This window comes from Oncorhynchus kisutch, linkage group LG20 (assembly GCF_002021735.2).
Source record: "Oncorhynchus kisutch isolate 150728-3 linkage group LG20, Okis_V2, whole genome shotgun sequence".
Lineage (NCBI taxonomy): Eukaryota > Metazoa > Chordata > Actinopteri > Salmoniformes > Salmonidae > Oncorhynchus > Oncorhynchus kisutch.
Window position 1 is genome coordinate 41,514,781 of NC_034193.2, and position 20,490 is coordinate 41,535,270.

General features: G+C 45.4%; 1 protein-coding gene across 4 annotated transcripts; it reads right to left on the reverse strand.

The window, feature by feature from the left end:
- Positions 1–1,118: 1,118 nt before the first annotated feature.
- On the reverse strand, positions 1,119–17,335 carry LOC109865711 (ras GTPase-activating protein nGAP). 4 transcript variants are annotated; one of them, XM_031799001.1, is made up of 18 exons: positions 15,945–17,335; positions 14,801–14,940; positions 14,486–14,564; positions 12,446–12,513; positions 12,173–12,258; positions 11,951–12,080; positions 11,579–11,677; positions 10,161–10,829; positions 9,902–10,046; positions 9,634–9,778; positions 9,237–9,473; positions 7,398–7,599; positions 3,349–3,440; positions 2,886–3,204; positions 2,583–2,693; positions 2,254–2,444; positions 2,045–2,129; positions 1,119–1,807 (listed from the first exon to the last, which is right to left on the reverse strand). In XM_031799001.1, exons 1-18 carry the CDS (start codon positions 16,567–16,569, stop codon positions 1,691–1,693), a joined length of 3,540 nt encoding a protein of 1,179 aa, XP_031654861.1. In that variant the 5' UTR covers positions 16,570–17,335; the 3' UTR covers positions 1,119–1,690. The 4 variants fall into 4 exon arrangements, with proteins under 4 accessions (XP_031654861.1, XP_031654860.1, XP_031654863.1 ...); XM_031799000.1 differs by having other exon boundaries at positions 11,951–12,083; XM_031799003.1 differs by lacking the exons at positions 14,486–14,564; positions 14,801–14,940; positions 15,945–17,335 and adding an exon at positions 13,864–14,180.
- Positions 17,336–20,490: the final 3,155 nt, after the last annotated feature.

Here is a 20,490-nt window from a genome sequence, read left to right on the forward strand (position 1 = left end):
AGTCAGAGACAGTAAACAAACATTCAGTTCACGTTCCAGTTTATTGCAGACATGGACTACAAGCCAAAGTTAGGTGGAGTCTGCCTGAGAACATGTAGCAATATTGATGTTACTCATATTGATGTTGCACAGGAAACGGAAACCAGTTGTTACTTACTTTGTTCATGTGCTGGTTGACAACATGCCTAGTAAAGTTTGCATAACTATATATCTTTGTCTGTTGTGATAATTTTTCTGCATAATTTTTGGACAGAAAGTTTATGATTTTTGCAATGTTACGTAGCTGGGGAAAAAAGCTGTCCTTGAAACAGTCTTGATATGTTCGTCAAAAGAGAGATCAGGGTCCAGAGTAACGTTGAGGTCCTTCACAGTGTTATTTGACACGACTGTACAATCATCAAGATTAATTGTCAGATTCAACAGAAGATCTCTTTACCAGATGATATCTTTACCAGAAGACGGTTAGGCCTAACCTATAGCCAAAATCCCACCATAGAAACATGGTTAGACTTAATTTAAGACTTCTTCATATGCGCTCTCCTGTTCTATTGGCTTTTCAAATAATCTTTATTTAATTGTCTAGTGGCAAAAGGCATTATTCTAGTCATATTAGCAACCCAGGATAGTTGTTGCATCTTTAGAACCCTTCTCTTCATAAATTTCGAACATATATTTCGTCTCTGTCCATGAAACCGCTTACATGTGCGGTGCGAATTTAGAACGAATTTTCAAGCAAATTGCATTTGTGAACGTTTGTCCGTATGCCTACTGCCAGGTGTTCATTGCTGCGCTTAAAATGTGAAGAAAAAATACTATATCAACATTTATAAGTTAGACATTCTGATCTGTTTCATCAGCCTCATTAATAGATACAGCGTATACCTCCACTACACTACTTTGATACGCACCTGTGGGGATTAAGAAGTGAGTATATACAATGCCAATAAAAAAAGTGGGTATACGGAGAATAACGGCACATGCTCTCCAATAAACCAATTGAACTATTCTCTGACTCATGGACATTCATATCCGTTTATTTAGTTATTTAGCAATAGTAATTCAGTCATTCTTACCAAGTAGACCACATAGTCACACACAACACAAGTTCACACAAACGCTGACGGTACATTGTTTTATTCAAGTTTTTATTTAATTAAGCTCACAGAAATGGTAAATCTGCATTCAAAATGGATGGAAAATGGACAACATTCTAAGAAGTGGTGAATCAAAAGAGGACAACGATGTATTTCATTACATATCAAGGTGTGGTATCCTTACATTCATTTTGTTAAACTGCAGAGAGGGAAATTGTTCTTGCCGTAGGCTATCATTGATGTTGAGGTTTCTACACTCAAATTCGATCAGTCTGTTCCTGTCAAATCAACTAATGTTCCACAAATATTTCAAGTGCAGTGTACACAGTAAGTGCAATGTTAAACAGGTGTAGCATACCGGTGACTTTGTAGTTAATTTCTGTTTTTTCAATTGGACACAGGATAAGATTCATGCATACATTTACTCAGTTTTATCATGAGAAAAGCATCATACAGTATCTCAATTTCTGAAAGTAAGCCACCCATCAGGCAAAACAACATAATTCTAGGGGGGTTTGTATTTGGAAGAACGTGAAAGCTATGGGGACTAAACTAGGCATATGTCTATATTACAACTCTGTGCTGCCAGCCTGACTTCAGATGCTGTTGACATGATTGGCACCGATCCCAGGGTACTGTGTGTTGCTCTGGTCACCGGTGTAGTCTCCACTGAGCTGGTGCCTGTCCTTCAGCAGGTCTGCAAACTGCTCCTCCTGAGAACACACAGCAACAAACGGCTACATTTAGTTTTGCTTTTCAAGTCATGTTACTTCTCGCTTCATTGTCGCGATTTTTCTTTTTCACAACAGCAACATTGGTCATTCCAAGCCGACGTACGTGCCCCCTAAAGACGTGGGCAAGTAAGAGAAATTGAAAATTAATATGTAGCCGAAACACTCGTCATAACTCATCTTTATCTTAATGATTGTGGTAGATATCTCCAGTCTTACCAGTACGTTCATTCGCTCAGCTGCTGCCACGGCGACGTTCAGCTTCCTCTCATCCTCCTCCCTCTCCTCCTCGATAACCCCCAGCCTATGACGCCGATTAACAATTGCATTTTAGTTCATCTTCAAACCAAATAAACTCATTCATTTGAAAGGTTGTGAATTAAACACTATGACATTTCGATCTGTCCCTCTTTACTCCACTGTCTCACCTGAAAGTGGCGCTAGCGAGCTGTTCCTCACGGACAGCCAGATGATTACGCAGTTCATTAACCTCAGCCAACAAGACTGCATTCTGATCTTGACTTTGGACAATGAAGTCCTCCAGCCGCTTGGCCATCTCCAACTCACTCTCTGTCACCTGCTCCAGCCCCAGGCGGAGTTCCGACAGCTCCTGTGCATGCTGGTTAAATCACAAATCAACATCATGGTGATCAAGCAGTTTCATCATTGCAGTATTTCTTTGATGAGCTAACGTAATCAATGCAAAAGAGGAAGGAGCAGCATTGCTGGATGGTAAATAATATGAAGATGAACCCACCCTGTCCAGTAGGTTGATCTCTTCATTCTCTACCTTCCTCTCGTATGTCTCCTTGCTCTGGGACACTTTGATCCAAGGCACTGGAGCAGGAGGAGCCTTTACACCGACACTCTGACACAAGAAGAGGGGATGCTTTCGTGAGATTCAATCACTCCTCCCACCCATCGACTCTCAGCAGAACAACCACATGGCAATGCAAGGTTATGACTATGAACCATGTACTTCATGAGGATAATGTCAACATAAGATAGAATGTTTGAATGTTGACAATTGAAACCACATGACCAAGATTTCCAAACTCACGTTCTGTGGTGATGAAATGTCAAGTGGAGGGTTGGCTTCCTGCTCTGCCTCTTGGTCCTCCGGCGGCAGATTTTCAGTGCTGCTCTGTCTCCTCAGTTGCTGTTTGGGGTCCATCTGCCGTCTGTGCGGAGCACTCTGGGTCCTGGATACTGGCTTCCTCTCTCTGGCACTCATCCTGTCTCGCTTGACCCCCTGGAAACTTTCTTTCCGCTGGCCGGCCTTCACATCTGTTGGCAGCTGCTGCAGGGAGTTGTGCAGAGGGCTGTACTTGCCCACGTCTTTAGGGGGCACGTAGGTCGGCTTGGAATGACCAATGTTGCTGTTGTGAAAAAGACAAATCGTGACAATGAAGCGAGACGTAAAAAAAAGATTGTGAAACTGTACGCACACAAGTAGGTCTACAAAAATGCGTATGTGCAATACACATAGGGTGCACATGCTGAAGTGCACTCGCCAACCTCACCTGCTAACAGTAATCCGTAGAGCATCTGGGCCCAGAGATTCTGTAATCTGGTTCAGGATTGAAGGCAGAGGGTGCAATTTGTCTATGGTGTCCTGAGGAAGAGATATGAACAGCATGTTAGCTACCACTAAACCTTACCATGGGTGGTTTCAGCTTCGTTTAAAGTTTGATTTGCCACATTTGTCACATACAACGAAATGCTTAATTTCCAAGCACTACCCAACACTGCAGTATTCAATATCAAATCAAACAGTATTTGTCACATGTGCCAAATACAACACGTGTAGACCTTACCGTGAAATGCTTACTTACAAGCCCTTAACAATACTGTTTTTTTTCAAGTAAGTTAGGAAATATTTGCTACAAAAATAATCAAAATAAAAAGTAACCCAATACAATAACAAGGCTTTATCCAGGGGGTACCGGTACAGAGTCAACGTGCGGGTGTACAGATTGAGTTAATGTACATGTAACAGCAGCGTAAAAAATGGGGTCAATGCAAATAGTCAGAGTAGCTATTGGATTTAACTGTTTAGCAGTCTTATGGCTTGGGGATAGAAGCTGTTTAGGAACCTTTTAGACCTAGAGTTGCCTTACAGTAGCAGAGAGCACAGTCTATGACTTGGGTGGCTGGAGTCTTTGACCATTTTTAGGGCCTTCCTCTGACCCCGCATGGTATAGAGGTCCTGGATGGCAGGAAGCTTGGCCCCAGTGATGCACTCGGCTGTACGCTCTACCCTATGTAGCGCCTTGCTGACTGTTGCTGATAAGTTGCCATACCAAGCGGTGATGCAACCAGTCAGGATGCTCTCGATGGTGCAGCTGTATAACTTTTTGAGGATCTGAGGACCCATGCCAAATCATTTCAGTCTCCTGAGGGGGAATAGGTTTTGTCGTGCCCTCTTCACAACTGTTGGTGTGCTTGGACCATGATAGGTTGTTAGTGATGTAGACTCCAAGGAACTTGAAGCTCACAACCTGCTCCACTACAGCCCCGTCGGTTTGAATGGGGTTGTTCTTGGCCCGCGTTTTCCTGTAGTCCACGATCAGCTCCTTTGTCTTGATCACGTTGAGGGAGAGGTTGTCGTCCTGGCAACACACAGTCAGGTCTCTAACCTCCTCCCTATAGGCTGTCTCATTGTTTTCGGAGATCAGGCCTACCACCGTTGTCTTGTTGGAGTCGTGTGTGTGTGTGTGTGTGTGCCCACGCAGTCGTGGGTGAACAGGGAGTACATGAGGGGACTAAGCACCCACTCCTAAGGGGCTCGCGTGTTGAGGATCAGCGTGGCAGATATGTTGTTACCTACCCTTCCTGACAGGTGGCCTCTCAGGAAGTCCAGGATCCAGTTGCAAAGGGATGTGTTTAGTCCCATGGTCCTTAGCTTAATCATGATCTTTGAGGGCACTATGGTGTTGAACGCTGAGCTGTAGTCAACGAACACCATTCTCACATAGGTGTTCCTTTTGTCCAGGTGGGAAAGGGCAGCGTGGAGTGCAATAGAGATTGCGTCATCTGTGGATCTGTTGGGGCGGTATGCGAATTGTAGTGGGTCTAGGGTTTCTGGGAGGATGGTGTTGATGTGAGCCATGACCAGCCTTTTAAAACACTTCATAGCTACAGATGTGAGTACTACGGAGCGGTGGTCATTTAGGCAGGTTATTGATGTAGTAATATAGTATCAGATACATTTAAGCCTTTACTAGACTATGGGGATATTTCATATATGAATGCTTCCGCTCAGTGTTTGAGATCAATTGACACCCTTTACCATGGCACTTTGAGATTTATTTTAATCTGCAAAACCCTTACGCACCACTGCACTTTGTATACCAGGGTTGGCTGGCCTTCTCTAGTCACTCGTAGGCTCAGGCACTGGTATACCTTTCATTTACAAAGCCATTTTGGGTTTACTACCTTTTTATTTGGGCATTTTTATTGTTCAGAAATGTGGTGGGTACTCTCTTCGTTCGCTGGACTTTATCCTGCTAACTGTTCCAAATGTCCGAACTGAATTTGGTAAAAGGGCTTTTATGTACTCTGCGCCATCGTCTTGGAACGCCTTACAAAATACTTTTAAACTGGAAGAACTTGTCCCGATTGGTATTTTTAAATCACTGATGAATGATCTTGAGACTGATTCCCTGACCTGTCAATGTTTTTAATTAGCTGTTTTTGATTTTGTTATACTCTTGTGAATTCTATGGTTTTTACTAGATTACTTGTAGTTTATCATGTTTGTCTGTCATTTTTGTAATGACTTGATGCTGCCTATCTTGGCCAGGACGCTCTTGAAAAGGAGATTTTAAATCTCAATGAGCCCTTCCTGGTTAAATAAAGGTTAAATAAGGTTACCTTGGCGTTCTTGGGAACAGGGACTATGGTGGTCTGCTTGAAACGTGTATATATTGCAGACTTGGTTGGCTCGTCTGGTAGGCTTGCGTCACTGGGCAGCTCGCGGCTGGGTTTCCCTTTGTAGTTTGCAAGCCCTGCCATATCCAACAACAGTCAGCCAGTGACTGATGTGGTATACTCCTCAATGCCGTCGGATGAATCCCGAAACATGTTCCAGTCTGTGCTAGCAAAACAGTCCTGTAGCTTAGCATCCGCGTCATCTGACCACTTCTGTATTGAGCGAGTCACGGATACTTTCTGCTGAGTTCTTGCTTTTAAGCAGGAATCAGGAGGATATAATATTGTCAGATTTGCCAAATGGAGAGCGAGGGAGAGCTTTGTACGCATCTCTGTGTGTGGAGTAAAAGTGGTCTCGAGTATTTATTTTTCTTCCTCTGGTGGCACACGTGACATGCTGGTAGAAACTATAGTACAACTAATAAAAATAAGAGATCTTACAATGTGCAGTGATACTGCCGTATTTGAGGTATATATGCACATGTAGGCAGGGATTATGAGAAAGTGACTGGTAGCAGGATAAATAATAATAGTAAACAGTGGCAGCAGCATAAGTGGAGGTGGGTGGGTGGGTGGGTGTGCGCGTGTGTGTGTGCACGCAAGTGTTAGGTCTACTCCCTCTCCCCCGTTCCGTGTTCGACATCGCTGGTTTACTAACCACCGGCCCTGGCTGCCCATCATTACGCACACCTGCGCCCCTTCATTACTACCTTGATTACTGACCATTTATCTAGCACTCTGTTTATGTCAGTCATCAAGTAGTATTGTTTCCTTGTTAGACGCTTATTTTCTCTTGTTTTGTACTCCGTCAACACCACGATCAGCTGGCGCAACTGGGTGCAACTATGGATGAGGTCCTCCACCACCTCAACACCACCCGAGAGGATTCACTTTCAAATAACGGAGGGCCTTCTACCATGATTCATCCCGGCAATCCAGTCTCCCAGCCTACCCAGAAGTCTGCCCAGGTCAGCGATGCCCAAATGTCCCTCCTGGACAAATAAGACGGGATGCCATCCCTTTGCCATGGCTTCCTACTACAGTGCTCCCTCTTTCGCTCATCAGACGAGAGCCCCCACCACTGAGAGGTCCAAGGTTGCCACGGTCATTTCTCTGCTGACTGGGCGGGTGTTGGAGTGGGCTATGGCCATCTGGGAGAGAGGAGAGGATGAGCTGGGGTCCTACGAGGGGTTCATGGCTCTGTTCAGGGCGGTCTTCGACCATCTACCGGAGGGCAACTACTCCAACTCCTACAAGGTACCTCTGCGGAGTACAGTCTCACCTTCCGGACGAGCCCGCTCCTCGCCCTTGTGGCCGTCCTCCTGGCCAGCGTTGTCAGTCACACCTGGACTTCATTACTACCTCGATTACTTACCATTTATCTAGCACTCTTTATGTCAGTCTTTCAGGTAGTATTGTTTCTATTTCCTTGTTAGATGCTTCTTGTTCCATGTTTTGTTATCATTAAACTCAAACTGCACTTGTTTCCTAACTCCCTGCGTCTTCGTTACAGCAAGAGTGTCAGTGTAGGCGCGATAGGCGGATATACATGTAAACAGGGCTGAAAAGTGACTGGTAGCAGGAGTACAAGAATGTCATAGCATAACCTTTGCCTTTGATTCAGTTGATGTATGCCTACCTGCTTCATTGGGGAAATGATGTCGACCAGCAGGCTGTGTAGGACAGCCAGACGCAGAGGCAAGTCAACATAGCCATCGAAGGATGTCATTGGGATCTCTATGTCTGGGCTGGACACTGTCTGAAGGAAGCACCTCATCCTCTCCCAGTACTGCTGCAGGAAGTCATTCATGAACAGCATGTACTCCTCCTTCTCCCCAAACCTGTTAATGGAAGAGCATGGGGCATGGGTTAGTGTTGGAGGAGGGAACGACTGGTTTGGGAAAGAAGATGTTTATTCTTATCGGGCAGACTCAATAGCCTTGGCTTCTCAAATGACTGCCTCGCCTGGTTCACCAACTACTTTGCAGACAGAGTTCAGTGTTCTCGGACCGACTCTTTTCTCTGTATATATCAACGATGTCGCTCTTGCTGCGAGTGAATCCCTGATCCACCTCTACGCAGACAACCCCATTCTGTATACATCTGGCCCTTCTTTGGACACTGTGTTAACTAACCTCCAAACGAGCTTCAATGCCATACAACACTCCTTCTGCGGCCTCCAACTACTCTTAAATGCTATAGCAAAACCAAATGCATGCTTTTCAACCATTCGCTGCCCGCACCAACCGCCCGACTAGCATCACTACTCTGGACGGTTCTGACATAGAATACGTGGACAACTACAAATACCTAGGTGTCTGGCTAGACTGTAAACTCTCCTTCCAGACTCATATCAAACATCTCCAATCTAAAATCAAATCTAGAATCGTCTTTCTATTTCGCAACAAAGCCTCCACTCACACCGCCAAACTTACCCTAGTAAAACTATAAGACTATCCTACTGATCCTCGACTTCGGCCATGTCATCTACAAAATAGCTTCCAATACTCTACTCAGCAAATTGGATGTAGTCTATCACAGTGCCCTCCGTTTGGTTACCAATGCGCCTTATACCACCCACCACTGCGACCTGTATGCTCTAGTCGGCTGGCCCTCGCTACATATTTGTCGCCAGACCCACTGGCTCCAAGTTATCTGTAAGTCTATGCTAGGTAAAGCTCCGCCTTATCTCAGCTCACTGGTCACGATAACAACACCCACCCGTAGCACGCGCTCCAGCAGGTATATCTCACTGGTCATTCCCAAAGCCAACACCTCTTTGGCTGCCTTTTCTTCCAGTTCTCTGCTGCCAGTGACTTAAACGAATTGCAAAAATGGCTGTAGCTGGAGCTATCTGTAGCTGGAGCTATCAGCTATCTGAGCAGCTAACCGATCGCTGCAGCTGTACATAGTCCATCTGTAAATAGTCCACCCAATCTACCTACCTCATCCCCATATTGTTTTTATTTACTTTGCTGCGCTTTTCCACACCTGTATCACTACTTACACACCATCATCTGCGCATCTATCACTCCAGTGTTAATCTGCTAAATTGTAATTACTTTGCTACTGTGGCCTACTGTTACCTCCTCATGCCATTTGCACACACTGTATATAGACTTGGTTTTTTTCTATTGTGTTATTGACTGTGCTTGTTTATTCCATGTAATTCTGTGTTGTTTGTTGCACTGCTTTGCTTTATCTTGGCCAGGTCGCAGTTGTAAATGAGAACTTGTTCTCAACTAGCTTACCTGGTTAAATAAAGGTGAAATAAAAATTGTAAAAGAAATGATTGACTTGGACCACATAGTTTGAAGAATTAAAATGAGTGTCAAGTGTATTATTTCCATCATTGTGTCAGGTGTTTTGCGGGTATATTATGTAATGTATCTAGTAGCTCATCTCTAATGTTGGTATCGATGGATACATGGATGAATGACGATGGGGTGCAGACAGAGATGAAGCCCCACACACTCACAGGGTGAAGTTGGCCAGGTTCTGGATGACCTTGGCGGTGAAGGTGAGGGTGCGCAGGGTGGCCGGCTCCGGGTAGGGCTGTGTCAGACCAAACAGGGAGGGGCTGAGGATAGCGGGACACAGAAAACGGAGGAATAGCGAGGCGGAGATGAGGCGCTGTCCAATTTCAGGTCGTCCCTGCTCCTCGCACAGCTCCACCCAGCTGGAGAAGATCCTGTTCAGCTCTTCAGGGAAAGACCTGTGAGGGAAACGGTGGCGAGAGCGGTCAATTGCAGCCTAGTATTTCCTGTGAGTGAATATGAATCGGCATTAATTTGATAGCATTCTTCTGGCTAAGACTGCTATCCCTATTTCCTATCTTTATACATTGTTTCCCATCAGGTCTCTTTGTCCCTCACCCGTGCATCTCAGTGATTTTCTGCACTGCCTCCTCACAGCTCTCCTTCAGGTGCCGCTGGTTGTTTGACAGCTCAGAGGCGGGGCATTTGAGAGGGTCCACTTCACAGCTCTCTACTGAGGCATACAGTCGAGTGATGAAGTCCCCTGTAAGAAGACCAATGGCACAGTTTTCCATAACAGTTTCTTAGAGGAAGGTCTACGAAAAGTGTTAAAACAGATCCACTGTTACCCAGGGCGAAACATTGTATTTCCACAGATATTCCTTACCCAGGGTGTCGATAAGGTACTTCTGGCCCACCAGCTTCATGTACTCATCAATGGCCTTGGTGGCCAGCGTGTTCTCCCTGAAGATCAACGCCTCTTTCTCCCGAAGGCGCTCCACCTCTGCACTACCCAACTCGATAAGGAACTCCTGGAACATAAACACACAGAATAAGCACTTTTAGCAAGTTATGACTAGCTGACTATTGTAAAGGTACTTTAAATGCTTATCATGAAGCAGCGGTGACCCCTTTGTTTTGCTTACCTTGGCCTTGCCAATGCTTTGCAAGACGTGGACCAGTGCCCCGGCTAGTTCCTCCTTCTTCCTGACTGACAGCAGTGGCTGCAGGTTCCTGCACATGCCCACATAGTCCACTGTCACAAACTCTGCAAACTCCTTATACCTCTCGATGGGCAGCACCTGCAGGTTCTGAAAGCGAGCCTTGACACGGAGCGACGCTTGGGGCCCCAGTTGCTCCTTCGTCCCTCCGGCACCAGACGCCTTGTAGGGAATAATCGGGTGCCACTTCTCCTGGAAGGCCCTTCCACGGATGTCGGCCAGGGATATGGCCACACTGCCAAGGGGATGCAGGGTGGACTCATCCCGGGAGTGACGCTTCTTCTTGGGCTCCTCATCGCGGAAGAGGTGCAGGGTGATCTGGGAGACCGACGGCAAATTGTCCAGCTCAAAAAACTCTCCCCAGAACAGCTGGCAGCCTCCGACCACCCCGCCGCTGCCCCCGAGCACCCCACCAGAGGATCCATCACCAACCAAGCTGGAGTGATGGGAAGACTTGCCCACGGCTCGGCTACTGGTTCGGGCGAACAGGGTGCCGTCCAGGTGCAGCTCGCAGTAGTATCGCCTCTTGGGGAGCAGGTCCTTGGCCTCGTTCACCCACAGACTGAGGGAGTTCTCTGTCCGCTCACAGTTGTCCTAACAGAGACGGAACATTTTAGAACATCAATCAGTGAGTACACAATATGGATTCCTAGGATATCATGGCAATGTGGCATACATTAAAGGATACGTTTTCTTTTGTACAGAAATATCAATTTCTTTTGTAATATTCCATTTTGTGACTCCAGTGGTTCCTCTCCATTCTATAAGTAACTGCCAAAATGAAATACAAAACACTTATGAGGGACACAAAGTACTGTATATTGAAAGCATGTTCCAGACACTTGTAGAATCTATGCCAAGGCGCATTGAAGCTGTTCTGGCGGCTCGTGGTGGCCCAACGCCCTATTAAGACCATTTGTGTTGGCAGTTACCTGTAGAAGCAGGCTACATGAAGAATGGAACAGCTGGATCGGGGAAACCACTTGAGTCACACAAAAGGGAATATAACGTTGCGGGTCAACTTTGGAGTGACAATTTCATGTGTACGACATTTAAAGACCTGCATCACTACACTGAGAGATTTGCTGTTTCTAAAAGGACGTATTTGGGTGTTTTTGGAGCCTTTGTTTGTTTTTTCGGGGCCCCCATAATATACTACAAGGATGAGCAAATGATTTGCTGTTTGGGATATGTTTCTCAAAGACAAGTGCAGTAACAAAGGTGTCTGGACCCTTCTGTAACATATCATTTACATAAATAAAATGTAAAAATAAATTTACAACCAAAGCAAACTTCTCCTTTAATTGGTATAGAAGATTAATATTTTTTAATAGTTTCTTTACCTTATTTGGCTGAGCAGCCCGTCTCAGGTCCTCTATCCAGCGGTCCCGCTCAGCAGCTGAGGTGCACCCAAAACAGTGGTTGTTCTCTGAGTTTATCACCTAGGACATCAATATGAGGGCGGAAATTGCCAGCAGTCAATACATGACAGGACAGAGTGAAGAAAATATGTTATTGGGCAGTATTTAACATGAACCTGGTCAAATCACTTTTAAGACATGGGACGAGAATAGAAGTTCAAACTAATTTCAATCATATTTATTCATAAAGCCCTTCTTACATCAGCTGATGTCACAAAATGCTGTACAGAATCCCAGCCTAAAACCCCAAAACAGCAAGCAATGCAGGTGTTACAGGTCAAAGGTCAGCTCTACCTCAAAGCAGTACTTCTCCCCTAGGATGGAGCTGTGTACAGGCCTGATGACCGTACTGGTGTCTGCGCTCAGATCCAGGTTTCCTGCAGCGCTGACTGGGATGGACACGGACTCCCGTGAGCCATGGAGCCTGCTGAACAGACAGGGTAGGAGGAGACGAGAGGAGTCAATGAGGAACAGCCTGCCTTACACACCAAGAGCACTAAGAGACTGACCACATACCTGCTGCCTTTGTTCAAACCAACGGTGTTTAACTGGGTATTGCTCTTTCGCATGGCTCCACCATAGAAACGCCGCTTGATCAGCCCCTTGAGACAGAGGGCAGGAAGAAGACAATTAAAGAGGGAGCAGGGAGAGATGGGTTGATGAAGTTCAATTCATCCCCAGGGGCATACTGATTAGCAGGCCCTGAGTCATACAGAATCCTCAGGAAATCCAGAGCTGTTATGAATCATGTAATAACAGTATTTTATCTGTGGAGTATGCAGTGCTCACCCTCACTCCTCCATCTTGGCCCTTCAGTCTGGGGCCTCCAGTGGGGGCCATGTGGTCGGGGCTGCATTCTGCAGGTCCAGGAGATACACACAGTTAGCATGTAAACATGTAAACACAGTTTTGGCTTGGCGTGATCCCTCCCCTCCCTTTGAAAAAAATGGCAACCTTTTATCAGAGCGTCTCGGGCGGGAAGTGGGCATTGTGGGTTGTCTATGTTATTGTTGCTTCATCTGGAGACCTACTGTGTATCTTGTTACATATCACTCACGTCTTACATATGTACGTGTGTACATTTCCCTGTTCATTTGGAAACCATTGTGGAGAGAGTGGTTATTCTAATCTCCCCAAACGAAATTGCAGTCCTCTGAAACCACCAGGGGAAGTGTAGTCATTTCCCCCTCTCTGCATTTCCTCTGAAGACCGAACAAATAACTGCTCAAATAGATGATGCTGCAAGTCTGGAGATTATTCAGACTGAGTTTGAACAGTACGTGTACTGTATAACTGAACATTAATACACTGGCTTTGAAATCCTATTGATAACCACCTTTAGCTTTAAGTCTCTCCAACATTAAGACATGTCTAACGTAAGAAGGTTGAGGGATGACTAGGCTCCGTGTCAGAATGAGTCAACCATTGATAAGTGTTCTGACAGTCACACCGGATATTGCTTTGTCTAGTGGCTGAGACAGGGCCGGAACCTTGCACGTGCAGCCTTCATTTCAGACATTGATTAACTTAGTTTAGAGACTACTAAAACCCTGAGTACCACTGCAGGGCAGAAAATCAGCCGTGGTGTCACTCCACGTCAATAAAACAACACATTAAAAAAATGTTATTACCCCTTTCTTCTCCCCAATTGGTAGTTACAGTCTTGTCTCATCGCTGCAACTCCCTTACGGACTCGGGAGAGACGAAGGTCAAGAGCCATGCGTCCTCCGAAACACAACCCAACCTAGCCGCAGTGCTTCTTGACACAACGCACATCCAACCTGGAAGCCAGCCGCACCAGTGTTTCGGAGGAAACCTGGTCAGCATGCACTGCGCCCGGCCCACCATAGGAGTCGCTAGTGCGCGATGAGACAAGGATATCCCTGCCGGCCAAACCCTCCCTAACCCGGACGACGCTGGGCCAATTGTGCACCGCCCCAGGGACATCCTGGTCGCGGCCGGGTGCGACAGAGCCTGGGCTCGAACCCAGAGTCTCTGGTGGCACAGCTAGCACTGTGACACTTTTTGGGCTAAAATAATACATTTACCTATGGCAGTAACTAAAGCCATCATACAGTAGATCACTTTTCTTCAGATTCACCTTTGTTGATATTCCCCTTGTCATAGACATAACCAAGTGAAATATTTGTCTGAATCACTAGCAATTGTGACCGTACAAATAAACTTCTATCTCACCCTTTGCTTACCCAATGTGCCTCCACATGCAATCCAGCGTCTAAATCCCATCATTGAGAGAGAGGGCGAGAGATCTGTCGAACCCGCTTCTCCTAATCACACTGAAGAGTGAACACTGTTTCAACCTCTCATGGTTCTCCTCTCTTCACCAAATGGGCCTCGCCAATGTAGGCATCACATAGAACTAATCGGTATCTAATATTATATAGCCAGACTAAGTCCACAAGCGAATACTAATAAAAGTAACATGAACGAGAGAAGCCACGCTACCGACACTGCTTCTTCTCAACCTGACTGGTCTTCTGGAACACACAGATGCGATGGTATCTACCCCCAAAATTTTGAGGAAACAATTTGAAAGCCACTCGAAAGCATAATCACGCTATTTCCTCTGTGCCTGCTCTACCGTTACTCTGCTAGACTCTCTAGTGGTTGTGATGCTGCCGAATGGATGTTGTCCTCGCAAAGACATCCCTGAACTCAGTCTTGCTCTGTCTGTATTTCTGAGGATCAACCATTTTGATGAGAAAATGGACTTCACTGTTGTATCTCCTTTGTGTCTCTGATTGTTGACGTTGGGAAAGCTATTAGAGAAATCAAGGTATTACCATGAGGCAGTATTGGAGTACTGACCCATGTTGACATCTGCCAGGTTCTGCATGCTGAGGTTTGACAGGCAGCTGCTGACTCGGTTCCGGGTCCACATCATTGGCTGAGAGAGGGAGTAGAAGAGATGCACACTCACATAATAACCTAGAGAGAAACCATGACTATCAACTTCATACAGTCCAGTGTGAGTTTCCATTGAGAGTGCAGTGCTCCCAGCAATAGTACTAACTGTTAAATGCAACGCTTCAAGGTGGTGTTGACTCCATGTTGTTTAATAATGGAAGTGCATTGCTAAGTGTTGTTGTGTCATTTTCAGTGTTGTTGGTCTGTGTCGTGTACCTCTTCCTCCGGGGTGATGAGGATCTGTCCGTCCTCCAGGACACAGTTGTTGATGTCCCAAACGGGGACGTCCTGGGGAGGGGCCCATGACAGCCTGGCTAGCTCTAGGGACGCAGCTGCAAGCCCGCTCCCACCCGCATCTATACACACACACACACACACCATGACGCCAGAACACTAGATCAGTACAGAATGACCAGATCACTCCAATAGTCACTTGAAATCCTGGCCTTTTTTATTTGAACTGTCCATGTGACACAACTAACATCAGTTGCATGACATGGTCTACAATAGATGCCACTAATTTGACTCATTTTGATGACCCTAGTCATGTCTCTGTGATTGGACACAGTTATTTTTAACAATACTCTATTTCTGTGCCTGACATTGAGTTTTCATAATTACAGTATAGTCTAAGGAAACCAGCAATGGTCATTCTGGGGGTGGGGTAATTGAGTGCACACGCTGGCCCTTGGATGTTTTTCATTCGGAGTAATTATGGCATGATGTTATCTGACACAGTGCACATGGCCACTCCCATTTCTGGTTTGTAGTTGTTGTTTTGATGCTATCTTCTCCGCCCCTCCTCACTACCCATCTATAACAACCACAACTCTCGCACATCCTGTGTCAGTTTGTTTTCTAATCTAAGTATGGCTGTATGAACTTCTCCTAAATCATATCGTTTTTTTCATCCACATCTATATCTTCAGGTTTATTCTAGTCTCCAACGCGAATAGACTGTCTGAAAAGCCCACTCAAAATGGTCTCTGACCGTATGGTTGAGTATAATGCTTTTGGCTTTGTGCCAACTTGCTTCTTTAACGTGTAAAATGCTTTCTAGCCATGTCTACCTTCATCATGGGTTCTTAGACACACACTAAATGTGTGGTATACAACACCAGATGTCAGCATTTCACTGAAGGAAAATGATGGAAAATCTAAACTAGCCTGAAATCGAGAGACTAACTAAACTATACAAATTCAAACCTAGAATTTCAAACTGTACTCAAAATGGTTGACATACAGCGATGTAGGACGTCTTAAAAACCAGAAGAAAGAGCATGGCACTGTCATGTGTGGCGCTAGGTGTGCATTCAGATAACAGGGCAATCCGCTTATGGTGTGCATTCTGTGCCTTCACCTTGTATGAGGGTCTGGGTGCTGTTTCTGCCCAGCAGCCGGGGCCTCTTGAGCTTCTGCGAGACGGTGCGTATGTACTTCCTGAACAGTGCCCCTCCGCCCCCTTTCTGTGGCGTGTCCGCGAGGGATGGTTCCGGTGCCTCTGCGCTTGCTCCCGGTCCCGATGTTGCCTGGGCTGAAGAGGAGGGGGACTGGGTAGTGAACAGCGACCCTGGAGGCTCAGACTGGGCCCTTCTGAAGGGGTTCTTCCTGGAGGCAGGGTTCTTCTCCAGCCTGGGGGTCTCCCCTCCTCGTCCAACGGTTGAGGCTCTTTCCCCGGGATCCTCGCTCAGGGCTTTCCGCCAGTTCTGCATCTTATTACTCCATCTGGTGGTGGAGGTCTTCTCCACCTTCTCTATTGTTGTTGATGCTGTGACTCCACCATCTCCTCTCATCCCGTCGAGGGTTGCTGCCTTGGCTCCAGTGTGCCACTTGTAGGTGTTGAGAGGGTCGACGTCCTCAGGAGGAGGGGCGTCTTGAGGATGCTCAGCAGGTGTCTCCTTCTCCTCCTCTGTGGGGCCCGTCTCCTCTGCAATCTGTTTCGCTTCTGGCTCAGATTCAGCCTCCTGGTTTGTGCCCATTTTCATCTTGGTATTTGTGAGTATCTTTTTTTTTTTTGCTTGCTCCTCTCACTGTTTTCAAGAATGGAGTAAATCGTCTTTACCTCCCTACTTATGGTCCCCTCAAAATGTAATCACCTAGGGTGACTAATAATCTGGACATTACTTGTTTTTCTTTCTTGATTCTTTTTGTTGTTGTTGATTTCTGTGTTCCAAAACGTCATCTGGCAACTGGCAGTCGGACTGCTTCGTGTGTAGTTCCTTTGCTGTGAGTCTTCACGCCCTCCAACCTCTCACACTCAACGGTTGCTTCCTTTCACAGTGTCACTAACTCTGTTTTTTTCTCTCTTCATGTATTTTAGTATTCTGACTGGTCTCGCTGCTCTCTCACCTCTCCCCTTCTTCCCCTTGACATCCTATTCAAGAGTTCTCTTTTGACTTTCCCTCAAATCATCCCACACCCTCTGTCAGGTTCTTAATGGCTTTTACTGGCCCCTTGTCCTGAAAAGCAGAGTATTGTTAGATTCCTCCGCTGCTTGGAGTGAAATCTCCTCCTAAAATCCTCAGGACCTCTTCACGTGTATGGTTTAGGTAACTAAAACCGTTGTTAAGTCTGCGACGTTGTCACACAGGAAGTGTGTCAGTTCACTCAATGATTTTGAAAGCGCCAGAGAGGAACAAGGGGGACGTCTTCAAATGTCCCACCCACTTGCCTACTCTTTCTTTGTATATGAAATGCAAATACATGCTTGGTTCTGATTTTGTTCATCTAGCCTAGATATGAATTGTTTGCATCTGTACCTTCCTTTACACAGATGGCTCTTATTTCTTCACACCTTCCTCTTTTTTGGAAAAGTTTTTTTTAAAACATTGATTGAGACATATGATCTGATGCTATGATAATAATGGGAAGCTGAGACATCCATTTCACAACTCGATCTTGGGGCCTGTCCCATTTCACCAGTTCTATCAACCATTCGGATCAACCCTGAAGTTCATACATTAACGACAACAAGATGTAGAATATTTGTTGAATGATATTTAATAGAACATCATCACCATCTGTAGGTCGTCTGACACAGATATATACATACATGTGGTTGTTTGTGTTCAGTGGCTGTTGGGCTCAGTTTCCCGTCTAAACTAGCAGCACTTCCTGCCAGACAAACAGGTTCGATAGACTCTAAACCACTTCCTGTGTTGACGCTGCACAGTTGTGACACATGCACCTGTTAAATATTTCCAATCTCACACACTGGTCAATGTGTGTTTCATGAGATTATGACTGTGAGTTTGAATTGGAAAGGCAGCCAAGAATTCTGATCCAACACCACTGGATAGATGAAAACGGGGTTCCACATTACAGTTCTCTCTGATCAGTGCCAGATCAGAGAACCATTTTCAAAGTGTTCTCCTTAGAGTTGTGGATTCTCTTTGAACTGTCTCCTTATGCAACCTAAAACTGACTTAGAAGACATACTAGCAACTTCCAATAGCTTTGTCAAAGCCCCACCACTACAAGCATAATGCATCTAAACCTTTACTCAGAAACACTGGAGGGCACTATTACACCAATACAACTGAACTGTCGTCAGGAGATATAATTGAAATACTGTAACACCTATTTTAAAGTCCTTCTTCCTCCTCTGACGAGGAGCAGTAGGAAGGATCGGAGGACCAATGCGCAGCGTGGTACGTGTTCATGATACTTTTAATAGAACACAGAAAAATACAAAATAACGACGTGAAATAACAAAACCCGAAACAGTTCCGCGTGGAACTCACAGACACAGGAAAATAATCACCCGCAAATCAAGGGTGAAAACAGGCTACCTAAGTATGGTTCTCAATCAGGGACAACGATTGACAGCTGCCTCTGATTGAGAACCATACCAGGCCAACCACAGAAATACCAACTCATAGAAAAACAAACAAAGACAACCCACCCCAACTCACGCCCTGACCATACTAAAACAAAGACAAAACAAAAGAACTAAGGTCAGAACGTGACAACCTGCATTGGTTGCCTGTAGTTTTATAATTGATTTTAAACACACTATGTGGCCCTGCATCTGAATACATGTCTAACATGCTTTTAAGATACTGTATGTGGCTGGTCGGTACCTCAGAACCTCTGACATGGGTCTTTCAGTTGTTCCAAAGGTGAGAACCAAAACGTTTGGTGAGGCTGCCTTCGGCCACTGTGGTCCTGGCCTTTGGAACAGCCTGCCGGAGGTTCTGATGGCCTCAGAAACGATAGACATTTTGAAGAGCTACTTTTTAGCAGTGCTTTTGCTTAGTCCTGTCTATTTTAGCCCATTGTGTATATCTTATTTATTTTCATGTATTTTAATGCATTAGTCTCATGTCCACTGTTATCGTTTTACTATTTTAATTGGTCTCATTTCTATATTTCTAACCTTTTTTTATTTTATTTGCTAAGCACTTTGAAATGCATCATCTGTAAGAAATGTGCTATGTAAGTAAAGTTTTGATTTGGTTTTGATGAGGAAAATAGCCCACAGTAGAGCCATTCAACCACAAACAAAATGTTGTACATATTTACTAGTGTGTAATGCAGTAATACGCACTTAATAAGTACTTCTCAAACAGCTTAATAGTCTGGATAATTAACTAGTAAAAATGTTATTTCAAACATTACAAAGTTATATGGGAAAAAAGTCCTAAACTGATTTTTTTGTTGTGGTTCAAATCCCCTTTATTTTTTATAATTAAAAATAGTCTGTTAGAAGGAAAGGGGGAGATGGTGGAGAAATTCAGTCGCTGAGACAAAGTGTGGCCCGGAGTTGTGTGTGCTTCAGTCACTCCTCTTTGGGGAGGCTGTTGGTGCATGTGAAGAACTTCCACACACGTCGGAGGAATCGTAGAACGCCATTTTTCTTCTGCTTCTTTGTGCCACTGCGTTCGACACCTCGGGCACTCCGCTGCACACCTCAGGAAGGCTCTCGTTGGATCCAAAATAGGACTAAACAGACAATGCAGAGCAGTGAAAGAGTAAGAAGAACACATCTGTCCTTTAGCTGTTTCACAAAACATACCACAGACATTCAAAGTCAAAGATTATAGTAGCTACTTTGTAATATTATCCAGTTTGAGACAACCCTGATACACTCTAATGCACACCTCAGGATGGCTCTCAGTGGATAGGAGCACCACCTTGCTTAGGCCATTTCCAGTTTTCAGAAGATTTCCAGTAGCCTCTATCTTCATTGTGTCACTGCACACCTCTTCCACTGCGTTTGACGCCTCATGACCTCTGCTGCACACCTCAGGAAGGCTCTCAATGGACCCGAAATAGGACTAAATAGACAATGCAGTAATGAAAGAGTAAGAAAAACAAAGATTATAGTAGCTCATTTATAATATTGTCCAGTTTGAGACAGCCCTGATACACCCCACTGACGAAGACGATTGACCTTTCATTTACAAAACAGGCCTCTTGTTCCTTACCTTTGGGAGTTTTGCAATCATATCATTGAAGTCTCTGGCCAGCTGATCTTCCCAGTCCTACTTCAGCCGCCCTTTGGGGTTCACCACCTTGCTGAGGACATTTTCCTGAAGTGTCCTGAAGGTCTTCAGCAGCCTCTGTCATCTTTGTGTCACTGGACACCTCTCCCACTGCGTTTGACACCTCAGGCACTCCACTGCAACCCCCAGGCACTCCACTGCAACCCACAGGCCCTCCACTGCACACCCCAGGCACTCCACTACACACCTCAGAACCACTACACAGCTCAGCCTCTCCATTGCACACCTCAGGATAGCTCTCGGTGGATAGCTGCACCACCTTTCTCAGTCCATTCCCAGTGTTCAGAAGGTCTCCAGTAGCCTCTGTCTTCTTTGTGTCACTTGACACCTCTCCCACTGCATTTGACACTTAAGGCACTCCACCACACACGTTTGGACCTCTACTGCAGACCCGTGGTC